General features: G+C 36.3%; 2 protein-coding genes and 1 pseudogene across 2 annotated transcripts; all 3 read left to right on the forward strand.

The window, feature by feature from the left end:
* Nucleotides 1-2,050: 2,050 nt before the first annotated feature.
* Nucleotides 2,051-9,196, forward strand: LOC139820633 (uncharacterized; annotated as a pseudogene).
* A 1,297-nt stretch (nt 9,197-10,493) lies between these two features.
* LOC139820632 (uncharacterized) lies at nt 10,494-13,511 on the forward strand. Its single transcript, XM_071791039.1, has 4 exons — nt 10,494-11,048; nt 11,130-11,253; nt 12,945-13,009; nt 13,227-13,511. Exons 2-4 carry the CDS (start codon nt 11,226-11,228, stop codon nt 13,449-13,451), a joined length of 318 nt encoding a protein of 105 aa, XP_071647140.1. The 5' UTR covers nt 10,494-11,048; nt 11,130-11,225; the 3' UTR covers nt 13,452-13,511.
* A 552-nt stretch (nt 13,512-14,063) lies between these two features.
* LOC139820643 (uncharacterized) lies at nt 14,064-15,928 on the forward strand. Its single transcript, XM_071791049.1, has 3 exons — nt 14,064-14,165; nt 14,268-14,321; nt 14,556-15,928. Exons 2-3 carry the CDS (start codon nt 14,292-14,294, stop codon nt 15,789-15,791), a joined length of 1,266 nt encoding a protein of 421 aa, XP_071647150.1. The 5' UTR covers nt 14,064-14,165; nt 14,268-14,291; the 3' UTR covers nt 15,792-15,928.
* Nucleotides 15,929-16,849: the final 921 nt, after the last annotated feature.

Here is a 16,849-nt window from a genome sequence, read left to right on the forward strand (position 1 = left end):
TTGGATCAAAATATTCAAAGAAATGCAGCAGCGGTTTACTCCACCGCCCGTGCCCTCGCGCGAAAAAAAACGAAAGATAAATAGAGACGCTGAGGAGATGCCCTGAGAGCATTAGATAATTTAACGCGCGCACGCCGTGTATTTTACTTTAGTTAAGTACTTGTTAGCTTTTGGCGCCCCCCTGACACCGGCGCAAGGGGCCTAGGGGCCTTTCGCCCCCCCCCCTTTACACGGGGCTGGCAACACCGGCTGACGCCGCCGCACCTCCGCCGGACGAAACACGCCGACACCTCAAAGAGGCCTTCGAGCTCGCACGAATCCACCTCGCACACGCGTTCCAACGCCAGCAAAAATACTACAATCTGCGAAGACGCGCGTGGAAACCGAAAATTGGAGAGTGGGTGTGGAAACGCGAATATCCACTCTCCAACAAAGCAGCCGCGTTCAACGTGAAGCTCGCGCCAAAGTTTCCAAAGGAGGAGGGCACTCGGTAGTATTCGCATGACTGTGAAACTAGTGCCATGGAAAATATAAAGCCTTTGGACCTCACGACCCACTCACGAGGGGCGACCAGAGAGTATCAAGCCGTTGCTGCGCTTGAAGCAATAGTCGAAAATTATCCGTACTCGAGTCCCATTCGAACACAGGTCGCAGAGACGCATAAAAAGGAGGCCTCTCCAAGTAGTCCCGCATGCGGCGGATCCCCCAAATTACGGCCAGACATTCGATACTTACAAGGGAACGGTCGGAAGTGTCCCTACCCGATTTGGATGCGCTTTGGATATGTTGTTGAGCATCAAAAAATATTAGACTCGTATTTTTTTTTCTGCGTATCTCGACGTTTATTGGTTGAAAATATCCCTAAAAAATAACGACCGATTTGGATGCCCTTTGGATATGTTGTTGAGCATCAAAAAACATTAGACACGTGTTTTTTTTTAGTTGCGTATCTCGACGTTTATTGGTTGAAAAAATCCCTAAAAAATAACGACCGATTTGGATGCCCTTTGGATATGTTGTTGAGCATCAAAAAACATTAGACACGTGTTTTTTTTTAGCTGCGTATCTCGACGTTTAGGGGTTGAAACAACCCCTTGAAAATAACGGATTTTATAGTTTTTTTAGCGAATATTTTCGAAAATATAAGGCGTAACGACAAAAACATTTGTACGAAATGTTTATGGCTTTTTGTGCTCTTTACAATGGCGTAATCAAATTTTTAAAATTTGTCACATTTTTAATTTAACCCCACCCCCACCTATTATTTTTGCCAAATATAACAATTTTCCAACGCAAATTTAAGAGCGTCAAATGCCAAATACATCTATGTGTATTTTTATTATACCATTATTAGATTTTTGGCAAGACGAGATGATATGTGGTATAGGCGTCGCGCTGTAGGTAGGTGTTGCGTTATTTCTGTTCAGTTGCGCCGTACGCTTAAAAATTTCCATTTCAACTCCGGGATGACCGAAAGCGCTGATGCAAAGGCTAGCGCAAGGCACTGACAGCGCTATTTCGAGAGTCCTAGACTAGCAACGGAATGTCGACTCCGACATTATAAATACCGCCGAATTGTAAGATCGGGCGGGCAGTCGCAAATCATAATCTGAACGAACAGGTGCGTCACATTAACCACTACAATAATATACTATCCCGGTTACGGCACAACAAAATCAACAACCAAATTCACGCATTTGAATATCATTTGCTTGTGTCATAATTCCGAAAAGCAAGCATTTCAGATCATAAGTCTGAAGTGTAAAGAACTGTGTTGTACGCTGTCGTTTTGTGAACATGTAAGTGCATTTTTATTGTTAACTTTTATTGGTTTCTTACGCTTGTTACTTTTTTCTTTGATATTGAATATTGAATATAATTTTTTATTCAGCTCTTACTCAATTCTTTGCCAGTGACTATATAATCTTTTTTGTTCATAAAATGTCACGTTGTAAGCACCTACTATAGTATATTGTGCACCAAGGAGAGAAAGCAGCGTTTTCAGACTCGTGTGATTTGCCGCTCTCGCCTTTGGCTCGGGTAGCAAACTTCACACGAGTCTACAACACAGTTCTTTACACTTCAGACTTATGATCTGAAATGCTTGCTTTTCGGAATTATGACACAAGCAAATGATATTCAAATGCGTGAATTTGGTTGTTGATTTTGTTGTGCCGTAACCGGGATAGTATATTATTGTAGTGGTTAATGTGACGCACCTGTTCGTTCAGATTATGATTTGCGACTGCCCGCCCGATCTTACAATTCGGCGGTATTTATAATGTCGGAGTCGACATTCCGTTGCTAGTCTAGGACTCTCGAAATAGCGCTGTCAGTGCCTTGCGCTAGCCTTTGCATCAGCGCTTTCGGTCATCCCGGAGTTGAAATGGAAATTTTTAAGCGTACGGCGCAACTGAACAGAAATAACGCAACACCTACCTATATAGCGCGACGCCTATACCACATATCATCTCGTCTTGCCAAAAATCTAATAATGGTATAATAAAAATACACATAGATGTATTTGGCATTTGACGCTCTTAAATTTGCGTTGGAAAAATTGTTATATTTGGCAAAAATAATAGGTGGGGGTGGGGTTAAATTAAAAAATGTGACAAATTTTAAAAATTTGATTACGCCATTGTAAAGAGCACAAAAAGCCATAAACATTTCGTACAAATGTTTTGTCGTTACGCCTTATATTTTCGAAAATATTCGCTAAAAACTATAAAATCCGTTATTTTCAAGGGGTTGTTTCAACCCCTAAACGTCGAGATACGCAGCTAAAAAAAAACACGTGTCTAATGTTTTTTGATGCTCAACAACATATCCAAAGGGCATCCAAATCGGTCGTTATTTTTTAGGGATTTTTTCAACCAATAAACGTCGAGATACGCAACTAAAAAAAAACACGTGTCTAATGTTTTTTGATGCTCAACAACATATCCAAAGGGCATCCAAATCGGTCGTTATTTTTTAGGGATATTTTCAACCAATAAACGTCGAGATACGCAGAAAAAAAAAATACGAGTCTAATATTTTTTGATGCTCAACAACATATCCAAAGCGCATCCAAATCGGGTAGGGACACTTCCGACCGTTCCCTTGTTAGACATTGTTATTATTTATCAACTTGCGTCATCAATTTTATATCAAATTATTCAATTTTTGCAGGTGGATTTCAATGATGCCGAAAATGATAATTTTTTGAAAAATATTCTCTGGACGGATAAAGCAACTTTTGGGAGTGATGGATGCATAAACCGTCATAATGAGCATCACTATGCAGAACGCAATCCACACTGCATAAAAGAAAAAAATGTTCCAAGGACGGATCGTTCGCGCCGACACGTGCTTACTTATTGGAGCTGGAGCGCATCTCAACGACGACGACGGCGAAGTACCCCAAAGTCGAGATTCAAAGGAAAAAAAATGAACGATAGTCATCGGGGTGGACTGTAAACGTGTGGCTGGCAATTTTAGATGATCACATCATTGGCCCCGAATTTATTGAGGGAAATGTGAAAGCACGTTATTATTCACGTTATTATTCACAATTTCTTCTCCATCGGCTTGATGAATTATTAGAAAATGTGCCACTAGCTATTAAACTAGAAATTATATTCCAACAAGATGGACATCCCGCACACACTTCTTTCGGCGAGAACTGTTTTAAATAGAAAATTTCCTAGGAGATGGATCGGACTTCATGGTCCTCAAAAAAGTGGCCACCACGTTCTCCCGACCTTACGCCTATGGACTTTTTCGCGTGGGGCTTTTTGAAGAATAAAGTGTACGATACTCTCCCCGTAAATGAGGAAGATTTAAAAAATAGAATTCGCAACGCATGTGCAGAAATCACTCCTGCCATGCTAAACAGAGTGAGAGAAAATTTCATGCGCAGAATCGCGTTATGTTTAGAGGAAGATGGCAATTACATCGAGAACATCTGTTATAAGTATATAAATTTATTTATTATTTAGATAAAAAACATTTAGTTTTGTTTTAAATTGTATTTTTTGTAATATATATGTTCAATGTTCCTTCATTATATTAAGTTAATTCATTATGAATATCTGTGTTAAACATTTATATTATTAAACATATCTTTTATCTATATTTTTGAACTACACCTTAGTAAAAGCTAATTTCCCCTGCCTCACTCACTGTCGGACTTGCAATTTAAGGTTTGATTCTCAAATTCGTACGAAAAATTTTGGTATACGAAAATGACGGCGCGTTCACTGATTGGCAAATAACTTTTATATTACATCGGTTTCTCTTGCGCCTGTGTATCTGGTTGTATCAGAAGAGAGTCAGATACCAGCTGATAAATTGGGAGTATTTGTGCTATCGCGTAAACAGCGAGAAGAAGAAAAAAGCGCTAAAGACGAACAAAACCTTGATTTAGGTTTCTCTTTCCTGCATTCTGAGAAAATGATTGTAGGACAAAGAATTAAAAAATAATTTAATAAAAAATTTAATAGAAAAAAATGAGACAGAACACCGTGGACCAAAAAAGACACCCGATATGGGAAGACTTCACCGAGTTAAAATATATATATAATGTAACATATATATATAATACAACAATACAGTGTTGTAGAGAGTCAAACAACCTGTGTATGTGTGTGTTGAATAAGAAAAAAAAATAACACAACGTAGTCGTCCGAAGTCTCATCCGATTTGAAAACATTCTTTTGAGTTGAAAAGCATAAAATGCATACATTGTAAAAAAATGTATGTAAATGTACAGAAATGTTCAGAGTACAAGTGTTGTATGTACGGAAAAAAATAAAGAATATTAGCACGAGGGGTGGCGATTTGGGGACTAATCCCCCGCCCCCTCTACGACCTAATAAATTTATAGAGGCTGAATACAACAAAAATGGTGGGCGGAATTGGACGGACGAAGAAAAAAAGTTTATTATCGATGAATTTGAACCATTTTTGATAGAAAAATGGAAAGTGCCTGGCAAAAAGATAATCGAAGATTTCCTTAAAAAACATAAAAAATCTTTCAAGAGAAATTATGGCGCAGTAAAGTTGTTCCTGTCGCGACATCTGGCAAGACTCAAGGCTTCATCTTTATAGGTTCGTCATCTGTATATATAACAGTATTATTTCAAAATTTAATATAAAATTTTAATATTTAATTTTAAACGTTTTCTTATTAGAAAAGCATTAGATGGTCCTATAGATAGTTCAACATTTTCAGATAATGTGGCATGTAGCACATTCATTAATCAGAAAGACCCTGTTCAAACCAACGGGGAGTCGCTGCAGAATTTCAAATGCTATGTACGAGCGTTGGAACAGGAAAATCAAAATCTCAAGAAGCGGGTAGACAATCTTGAGAAGAACCAGCACCAAGCGTTACAAGCTTCCAGAAGAAATTGTCCGCTTACCGCACTGAAAGAAGCCAACGCCGTCGAAAGTAAGGAGGCACAAGGCACAAGGCATAAGGCACAAAGCACAAGAGCCTGAATACAATAAAAAATAAAAACTATGAGGAAGCAATGTGCAAGTTTCTACTTGCACACTTTTTTTTATGGATAGAGTACCATTAAAGATAGATTGGTGTTGAATTTGGCAATGATCGATAAAGGGGTTACCAATTTTTGCCTAAAAAGTGTACAAATCATACACGTAATCTTATATATAAGGTATCATTAAAGAGAGGTTGTTTTGAATTTGTTTTGAAACTGCAGGGTCAGTAGTGAAGATAAACTGAACGACAAAATCATACTATTAATAATAATAGGAATAATAATAGCATAATCGCGCCTTAACATGGCAGAACGCAATTAACCCTTTGTATGTTACTCGTGATATTTCACAGTGGAACATCAACCATCTCTTTACGTCACTTCTTTCGTGTTAAGTCTTGTCATCGCGCTGCGGGATGTCATACAATTGCGAAATGCAAATGTATCATTCTCCATCGACTTCTCGTTAACGAAACTTAGATCGCGCGCCTGTCATTTTTATCTTCATCTCCTTTCATTATTTATCATATCTATTTTTATTTCATGATAAAATATAAAAATATTTAAAAATATTAAATAAATGTTGCCCGAATACACGATTATATTTTATATACAAAATGATTTTGAAATCAGTCGTTGTGTCACGCTGTCACGTTGACTATGGCAGAGTACGGTTCTCTCATTCTCTGTAGCAGTTTGTTCTCTGTTCTCTGTTGTCGGGATAGGAAGCTACGATCATGTGTGCGACCACTGCGACCATTTGTAGGTCTCTATTTATAATTGCAGCTATTACCTTTACTGCGGCTCTGCCAAAATTTTTCGCAGAAACTGCAGGGTCAGTTGTAACTAGCGAAGACAAACTGAACGACAAAATCATACTATTGATAATAATAGGAACATTTGTACTTATTTATTATTTCTGCAAGCATCATAAATTTTTTATGAAAGAAGAAAACACTAATAATACGGAAAATGAAAACCCTAACAAAAGGAAGAAAGAATAGTTCGAGGGAAACGTGATATACCCTTAGCTCAGCCCTGTTAAGAACGGATGATTGCAATAACACAGCTTGACCGTTCCCTCCTTTCACAATCGTGCAACTTTGAGCCTCGCGACGGCACCAGTTCTAACGGAGACGGTACTCGAAACGACTCGAAAAACGAACACTACGAAGGGAATGAGAGAAGCGAAAAATAAAAAATTGTTTAAATGCATTTTAATTATCGTTATAGAAAAGTCAGCTTTAAATTTATTGATCGAAAAATCGTACGTGAATGTTAAAATTAAATGGTGTTATTGTATTAGGCAGAAAAGAAGTTGATGTTGTAACAAAAAATTATTGAATTTTAATGAAAAATAATTATTTCGGTGTAGATGATGAGCGGTGTAGATGGAGCGTCCTCGTCGCGATGTGACATTATGAATGAATATACCAGCACTATATATAAGGATGTATTATTCCCTAAGAAGACTCAACAGACAGATGATAGCAGTGCATTAAATAAAGATGTAGCACGGCGAAAGTTCTCCAAAAAAGAAATTTAAACTCATGGAAGTATGAATTAACATATTTTCTTTATTATTAGGATCACTCTGGACATCGCCCGAGAAAAAATTGGTAAAATCGGTATTTGAACCATCGTTTGAAAAAAACGGCCGCCTACCAACTAAAGACCAAGCACAAAAATTAATAGAAGCTAATCAGAAAATATTTAAAAATCGTACGGCAGGCGGACTATTATCGTATATTTCACGCTGTCGTAAAAAGAAGTGAATTTAGCACAATTGAATTTTGCAATAAATGACTATTCACCAAATTATGCCTATGCAATATTCGAAAATTTAAACTCATGGAAGGAAATGCGTTCAGCAGCAATCAAAGAGTATAAAAACTTGCACGGAAATATCTTTGGGAATGTTCTTAGGGATTACGGCTTAAATCAACGGTTACGACCAGCATAAATCAGCCTTAACAACAAATTAAATTTGTATTTAATTAATAAATTGGTAATTAGTCACAAAAAATACTAATTACGTAAAAATTAATATTTAAGCAAAAGTAAATAACTCATTGCTTAAAAAATTAGTAATTTGTCAGAGAAAAATGTCTAATTACGTAAAATTTAGTATTTAAATTTTAGATCTCTCTCTTCCGCGCGAATAACTATAACTAAAAAAGACCGTAATAAATACGGTTACGAGATACATACATATATCATTGATAGAAAACGGTTTTTTAAATATTAATACATCTTATAAGCATCTTGGACTAGCCATCCTGAACTAGCCAGATCACGATTTGCAGCATCGTTTAAGAAAAATGCCAGTCTACCGACCATTGAGCAAACAAAAAAATTTATTGATGCTCATCCTGATGTTTTTAAAAATCAAAAGCTGAGCTCACTTATATCATGGATATCACGCATTAATTTGAATATAAAGTAACTTAACGAATTAACAAATAATTTCAATTTATTTATTAAACAATTTAACTTAATCTAATCAATAGTATAATGTTTTTGTTACAGATTCAGATGCGAAAGTGAGTAGAATTTAGGGTACAGGTGATGGTTTTTCTTTCCGCCGAAATCGTCACTTCTGAAATCAATGCAATGTATTCCGCTTGTAGATTTGTAGATGCGAACATTTGCATAAGAAGCGTCAAATAAAAAAGAGGTATAAGTCAGTCCTTTCACATTAAAAGAAAAGATAGATACATGTCAAGAATACTTGCTTAAAGTGTTAAAAACCACTATGTGTTATATTTTTTAAATTTCGATTTTGATAATCTTAATTATCATTTTGTTATACAGTCGCGATTGAATAAATATCTTAATATTTTACTAATATATAATTTAGAATTGATTTCCAACAATAAAATATATACGATCTTTTATAAATGCGATTTGTCATTATGTCGCCTTACATCTCTTATTCGTTCTTGATGATTTCCCCTTTCTGCAACCTCGTCTAGCGTTAAAATTGACGCTTGAGCTTCGTGAGATGCGAAGTAATAATAATAATCAGAAATCGGAAATATTTTGTGCGCGCGTTAATGGATATCTCATCGCGATTTTTAATGTCCTAACTTTTTCGTTTTTTTAATTTTTCGTGCAACAATTTGAATGAAAAAGATTACGAATTACGGATATTCGTAAAAATGAGGGTAATTAGAATTTCGCGTAGAAATCGTTACTTTTTCGTCATATATTTGTTACGATTACTTTATTAGATAGGCATAGAAATTCCGTTTGCAAAAAAAGAAAGAAAGTTTGCAATAAATGCCGCGAATTTTGTGCCAAATTATTTAGTTTATGTAATTATTAGTATTGGTTTAAAGATTTCACCGTATAAAACTAGGCTTTAAGTATTAATAAAAGTTTCGACTAATTTCTATTCAAAATGCATTGAATTCACCATATAAAAATTCCATTCCTATTTCATCTGCCACGCTCAACTGATTAATTAAGATATATTGCAATTGAAGAATATATATAATGAAAATAACAATCGGCTGAGAATTATTTGCGGAAAGACGGCTTAATTAGGACGTAGACGTGAGTCAAAAGTACGGAGCGTCTTTAAGTCAGGTTGATAGGGTGATGCGCTTTCGATATTATCGGTGCATCATAAGTATCCCGGCACTAAGCATCCATAGCCGCTACTGGAAAAGCCGCGAACTCACGGAATCTCGTTACTTCGGGAAGAGCCATAAATCCACGTCGCTTTTGAAAGCTTCGAAAATTGGCAGGGCGCGTTGCAGTTTGCCAGTACCCTCTTCGTCTCCCTGTCCCACCCCCTCGCATCCCTTTCCCGCCCTGCTTTTCCTGCCCCTAGACCGCATTCCTCAACCGGATCCCTACGTGCTGTGAGCCAAACGAGCGCCGCCGCCGCCGCCGCCGCCGCCGCCCTACGGTCCTAAAAATCGAAATCTAACTGGAACTGCAAGGACAACGAGCTTGTCGACGAGATGTTGAAAACGAGGCACGCGGTGCGCTTCGACATTCTGGGGAAACTCCAGATGAAGGATATTACCGGCGAAGCTTGTTCCTGGCATTCTAACTCGTAGTAGTCGGAGTTCCATCTCAGTTAGATTTAGAGCCGTCCAGCCGCGAAGAGTAGTTAAATTCGTAGAGTACAGGGGTTCAGAATTCAGAAATCAACATATCGGTCGGTCTATGTGTCGTCTATATGAAATAAGAAATCGATTTCTTGTATTTAACGTATATTTATCATATACATGTCGATTTTTTTTTGGTAAATCTGAAGAATAGTGGCCTCCTCACCGATTTCGTTCAACTTGGGCTCAATCGACGCGTTTTTGCACGAAACGACCGAATTTGGCAGAAAAAAGTGTCGCTCTGCCCCGCGAAGCGAGATATTAACGGTTAAAGTTGACGACTATCAGGTTATGAGACCTGTCATACCGACGCGATGTAGCGACTGGTAGCGACCACGAACATGCCCTGTGGCCACATGCGCATGCTCCGTAGCCGCACGCGCATGCAAAAGAAGGTCACGTGACAACTGTCTGCTTGGTAAGTACATATTTATGTGTACTTTTCACATACCAACTATTCTCTGCTTTAACAAATTATTTATGTTTTGTTAACTTAAACGCTTAATAACTGTAACAGAAATAATTTGTTAAAGCAGAGAATAGTTGGTATATGAAAAGTACATGTAAATATGAACTTTTCATATACCAACTATTCTCTGCTTTAACAATTTTATTTCTGTTTCGTTAACTTCAACACTTAATATCTGTAACATAAATAATTTGTTAAAGCAGAGAATAGTTGATATATGAAAAGTAAATATTTATGTGTACTTTTCATACTATTCTCTGCTTTAACAAATTATTTATGTTTCGTTAACTTAAACGCTTAATATTTGTAACAGAAATAATTTGTTAAAGCAGAGAATAGTGGTATATGAAAAGTACATGTAAATAAGCATCTCGATTCAAGCAGTTAGGTCTCACGCTGGGAGTTTCATTAGTTTAATTATGCGTGGGAAGCACACACACACACACACACACACACACACACAGGGGAGTGCGAGGGGGGGGCCGAAGGGGGGGGCGATAATTTCGTTTTACAACTTAGCATGTACTTTATGTTGTAAAGCGAGGTCCACGCTGCCTACCGACGGGGTGGGTGCGGGGGAGGGGGGGCCGAAAGCCCCCCTCTTGCACCCCCCGTGTGTGTGTGTGTGTGTGTGTGTGCTTCCCACGCATAATTAAACTAATGAAACTCCCAGCGTGAGACCTAACTGCTTGAATCGAGATGCTTGGTTATTCTGCACGATTAATTCATTTAAAATTGGCGCAGTTTTACATGCGCGTGCGGCCACTGAGCATGCGCATGTGGCCACAGGGCATGTTCGTAGTCGCCAGTAGTCGCTACAGCTCGTCGGTATGACAGGAATCATAACCTGATTCCTGTCAACTTTAACCGTTAATATCTCGCTTCGCGGGGCAGAGCGACACTTTTTTCTGCCAGATTCGGTCGTTTCGTGCAAAAACGCGTCGATTAAGCCCAAGTTGAACGAAATCGGTGAGGAGGCCACTATTCTTCAGATTTACCTTTTTTTTAATCAGGAGAGATATTATAATCCTTTTATATTCATTTGAGCAGCGTCGCGATTATTGATCTCACCGCCTCATGACCAGACACGCACGAACACGTTGGGAAACACGTGTCGTTATTCGTTAATTAACCTCATTGCGAACTATGAGACTGTCATCTGCTTCAGCTGGAAGTAAGGAAAGAGGCTTTTTCACGCTGACGCTCAACGCTTAATTTGGGCGTCAAAACTGATGGTCACGTGACCAACTTCATCGGTAGAAGGCGAAATAGCATCAAATATGCGAGCGTCAAAACACGTCTAATTATTTTTTAACGATATATACACTCTATTTACAGTCAACGATTTGCAACTGACAAGCAATTGACTGAAATTGAGCGTCAAGCGTCAAAGCTGAAAAAGACTATCACGTGACCTATCACGTAATCAAATTTGACGCCCAAATCGAGCGTCGAGCATCAGCATGAAAAAGCACCTGAATATGTCGCGCGATAATGGAATGTATTAATTAACTTCAAAAATTTTCTATTTTAACACTAATCCCTCCAACGTTTTTTCCGCCACTTAATTCCTCCAACCATGCACTTTCGTGTCCCATGCGTTTTTCAGTATGTTAATAACTTTGAAAAATTATTATATCTTTATACCTTCGACTAAAAATCAATGTAAAGAAAATTTGGAAATTATTTATTAAAATATTTTTTACAACAATTATATGTTGAAAAACGCACGTTACGACTTGTTTATTTAAAAAATCACAACTCATGAACAAATTGACGAAATTTAATGTTTTAGCACGCAAATGAAACCTAAAAGTAGTGCGAATGAGAAAAAAATTGAGATAATTGTTAATTAAATAAGAATACTTAATTTTGTTGCCAGAAATTTGGTAATATTTAAGTGGTATAGGAAGACTTTAACCCGTTGAGGTCACATGGGGTCCAGTGGACCCTAGGATTTTTTTTTATTTTTTTCTTAAAAGTATACTATTTTGAGAGTAAAACGCACAGTTTTTTTGCTCTATCTCAAAAAATTTTGATAAATATTTTTGTGAAAAGAGTCAAATTTCTCGAAAAAAAAAAATTTTTTTCGCGTTTTTTCAACATAAAATTTAAAGAATTATTGGATTATAAAGAGGAAGTCATAAACTAAATTCCAGTTTAAGGTTTGAGTCGATACATCAAAAAGAACGCCAATGGCAACTGTTGTGGGGTCAATATTCATCAAAATTTTTTGAGATAGAGCAAAAAAACTTCCTGCGTTTTACTCTCAAAATAGTATACTTTTAAGAAAAAAAAAGTTTGGGGTCCATTGGACCCCATGTGACCTCTACGTTACTTTTAAGAGGTGTGATCTCAACGGGTTAAAGATACCAGAAAAAGAATTTCTGAATAAGACAAGACGAATTTGGACTATTTGGAGTGTGAAAGATATTTTTTATGTAAAAAATTATATTTTTTTAATAATCGGATGCTCCTCCCCCCACCTCTTCCGCCTATCTCTGAGCCATAATAGTCCTCTGTGGAATGTCAATTTTTTTTTTATAACAAAAATATTTTAAATACGCTTAAATTGTACACAAAAATACATTTTTGTCGAAAAAAATTCTCACTTATCTTCACACAACACTGACGTAATCCTCCAACGATGCACTTTCGTGTCCCAACGCGATTTTGATAGTTTGTCGTTTCGAGAGGGGGATTATCCCACGATCGTTGGATTCTCGGAACAAACAACCGTTAAAAACGCGTGGGACACAAAAGTGCATGGTTGGAGGGATTAGTGTTAATTTTTCTTTTCATGATTCATGTATTGTCTGCGTCATTATTTGTAATGTCTAGTCTTTACATTGGAATATATTTCAGGGAAAGAATCGACCAATAGATACCATACTATTACTGAGCCCACGAGTCTAAGTGTTATACAAGAAGTAAGTATAGAAGTTGTAATAGAAACCAAGAAATGAATGAGACTAGATCGCCAATTATGCCTATACCACACCTCTCTCATACATATACACAGGGTGTTTCTTAAAGAGCGCCGATTAGCTATTTTTTTTTAATCAAAAATTGAGTCAAAAAGTCCTGAGTACCTTTTAGATATTACATATATTTAAACTGTTATTGCATATTACTATTTTCTCGTAGAAAACCGAGACCATTGACACCGAGATTGATATTGGAGCTCAGGAGAGTAATGATGACATACCTCCCGATAGTCCCGATCTACATCTACATTTAGCGCCATTTACATCTAGCGCCATCAAAGAGAACCATGAGGCAAGGATACGAGCTTTGGAAAAAACGATGGCCGACATCAAGATGAAACTGAAGCCTGTATTCCAGGTGAGGAAAAATTCCGCTTATCGTTAGTTTGCTTTAACCCATTAACGATGAAGATCGTTGATTTTTCAACATGTTTTTAAACCTCACTTTCATGTCTGTAACAGAGGAATAAATGGATCAACGCTAAGTGTTCCTTATATTTTTGGGTGTGCTCTAACAAAATTTGGGCTCAGAATAGAGATATTCTAACTACAAAATTAAATATGGCGGCCTCTGTACAAAGAAATGAGAAAAAATTGTTCATTTTTTATGTTTATGAATTTTTTCGGACTGAAATCGCGCAGAAATCTGGAATATCGCTCAACCATCGGTGCATAAAATTGTTGAAGTTCAACAGGAATTTTTTTTATATTCATGTTGATGACTTTTCCTTCCATTTATTTCTACCTATAAGATGTTCATAGAAATAAAAAATTTGTCGAAAAATACAAGAAATAACTGAGGGTGCGTTCCACTTATCGCTCGCAACGCTCGTGGAATCATTTCATCCTTGTTGTTTGTCAAATTTAAACAAGGGCGAAATGATGCTCGCGAGCGTTGTGAGCGATAAGTGGAACCAGGGTTGGTCATCCGAGCATTTTCTAGGGTTTTTTACATTTTACAGTATTTTACGGTAAGATACGTTAAAACGTATAAAATGTATAATACCCTATGAACAACTTAACCAAACATCTGTGTTTACCAGATTTGCGCCGTTTGCTCCGTTTGCAGTTAAAGGTTAAACTCAGGTTAAAGTGACTGGTAAGTTTTATTAAAGATTGTTTTAAAAATATATAATTTAAAAAATAAAGAAATAATTATAGGATAGCCTTAATTTATCTAAAAAATATATTTATGTTACAGAATGCAGAATATAGCCTCCAAAAAATGAACTCCTCTACTAATAAAAATACTTGTGTAAGTAATCGTTATTCATTATTAGAAAAATGATTTTTTGAGAATATTTATTGACAGTATGTTAAATAAAATATTATACTTAGATTATATTTAGATATAATCACATTTGTTAATACAGAGGCCAACAAAAAAAGAAAAGTTTTTTGCGCCATGGACTAAACATTGTATTCCCATGTATTTTCCCAAAAACAAGGTGTTTTGTAGAAGTAATGCAAACTCTAATAATTATTTCAGATAAACAAAGAAGAAATTGACCTTGCCTTAGGTGAATTTTTCTTTGGATGCAACATACCAATGAATGTTGTAGAATCTCCACGATTTAAAAGATTTCTACAGCTGCTAAACTCAAGTTATCTTCTACCGACAAGAAAATCCCTTTCTAAAATGATTCTGGATAAAGTACATCAGAATGTAATAAAGGAAAGGATCCAAACTCAAGGTTCTGAAGGAGTTCTCATATGCGATGGGTGGAAAAATTCAGCAGCCAACACAAAAAATGTTGTGTGTATAATTCACAATGTTAATGAAAGAAGCATATTTCTTAAATCCTGGGATTTTACTGAATTAAGGGAAACGTCTCAGCAGTTAAAAGATATGGTCAACGAAGCTGTACAATTAGCAAACGAAAAATTTAAAATCTCTATATATGCTGTAGTTTCTGACAATGCGTCGCCAATGATTGCCATGGGACGGCAAGTAAATATTTGGCATTCTACTTGCCATAGTCACAGTGCCAATTTATTAGCGAAATCTCTCGTGCCGATGGATTTCGCACAATCTGTTAGTAATTTATTACGAGAATTTAGAACGGCAAGCGCAGAAAGAGAATTAAAAAATCGCGGGGGATCTAGAATTATGTTGCCATGCCAAACAAGGTGGTGCAGTTATCGCGATGCTTTCAGATGTTGCTTAAAAAATTTACATTTAATGAGAACTCTAGTAGATGAACAAAAGGTTACAATTGCTACGCATAATTTACAATTGTTAAGCGAATCTTCGTTTGAGACTCAATTACTAGACTGCATTATACTCTTCGATCCTATATGTGAACTCATAAATCGGTGTCAACGATCTGACGCAAGCATAGCAGATGCCTGTGAGGAATGGCTAAAACTAAATATTCCAACGGATGACGATTTCATTATAAAAACGGTCCAAGCTCGTCTGAAAAAGGTTTTAACTCCAATTGTTCTTGCTGCAAACCTTATGCACCCACAGTATCAGGGTAAACAATTTTTTCATCAAGAGAATGAAAGAGCAATGGCTCTAGATTTTATAACAGAACAGTTAGATATTGAAGATCAATCAGGATTGGATAATTATCTAAACAATAGGTATCTTTCAAACCTTGCAGAAGAAAGGGATAAAATCAGCACAGACATTCTGGGGTCTTGCAGCAACACTACATCCTCATCTGTCATCACTCGCGCGGAAACTGTTAAAAATACCTGCAGCATCGGCCCAAATTGAACGTTTATTTTCTAATTGGTCTTTCGTACATTCTAACTTACGAAATCGTTTAAGCGTTGAAAGATCTGAGAAATTAGTGAATGTATATTATTCTTTAAAAATGGATGAACTGAAGTCCGAGAAAAATTACACGATGTTTGATGAATAAAAATAATGTATTTTTTTTTCTTTTACAAAATACAAATTATTTTTAATTTAAACTGCTGTATTTTTATGTAATTTTTAATGTATTATTTTTATTTCATAATGCAAAGATTTGTAACAGAGGCTTGTAATAAACATCACTAAATTATAAGAACAAGAAATATTTATTTTAAATTTTCTTTGCATTATACTGAATCTAGTATTATTAATAACATGGTCTTAATCTACATTAACAAAAAGTCTTGTATTTATTAAACAAAATTAAAAGAAACGGTATTATTGCATTAATATTAAGTTAAACAAAAATCCATGCTCGATTGATATAATCGACTCTACAAATAAAAAAAAGACCCTAAGATTTTTGGGATTACAAATATAAACATACATTCCGGAATATCGAATCTCATTAAAAAAAATTATCCATTACACTCGACTGATATGTAACACAATCGACTATAGTAATAAAGAAATAAACCCTATGATTTTTGGGATTATAAATATAAGTAGACAATGTAGACATAAATATAAGTGGATCATAAATATAAGTTCCGGACCAAAGTATCGGATCACAGTCTTTTTGAGTTTGCACCACTCTCATATGCAATTCGTATTCTGGTTTTAATTGCTTGTTGCATTTTTCGCACGTATAAATCGCTTTTCTGGAATCTTTCGCTATCTCGGGTGTCACTGTGGAGGTTGGAGGTGTTCGGCTCTACATCTACAACTACATCATTGTGCGTCTCATGCGACTACTGTAAACGTCTGTTATCTACGGATAACTAGGTACACAACGTTATGTAGAGATGGCGCCACTTGATGTATAATACGTATAAAACTAAGTAACGTACTATACTGTAGAATAACATGTATAATACATTGTATAATATCTCACGTATAATACGTGCCCAACCCTG

Source organism: Temnothorax longispinosus, chromosome 10 (genome assembly GCF_030848805.1).
Source record: "Temnothorax longispinosus isolate EJ_2023e chromosome 10, Tlon_JGU_v1, whole genome shotgun sequence".
Classification (NCBI taxonomy): domain Eukaryota; kingdom Metazoa; phylum Arthropoda; class Insecta; order Hymenoptera; family Formicidae; genus Temnothorax; species Temnothorax longispinosus.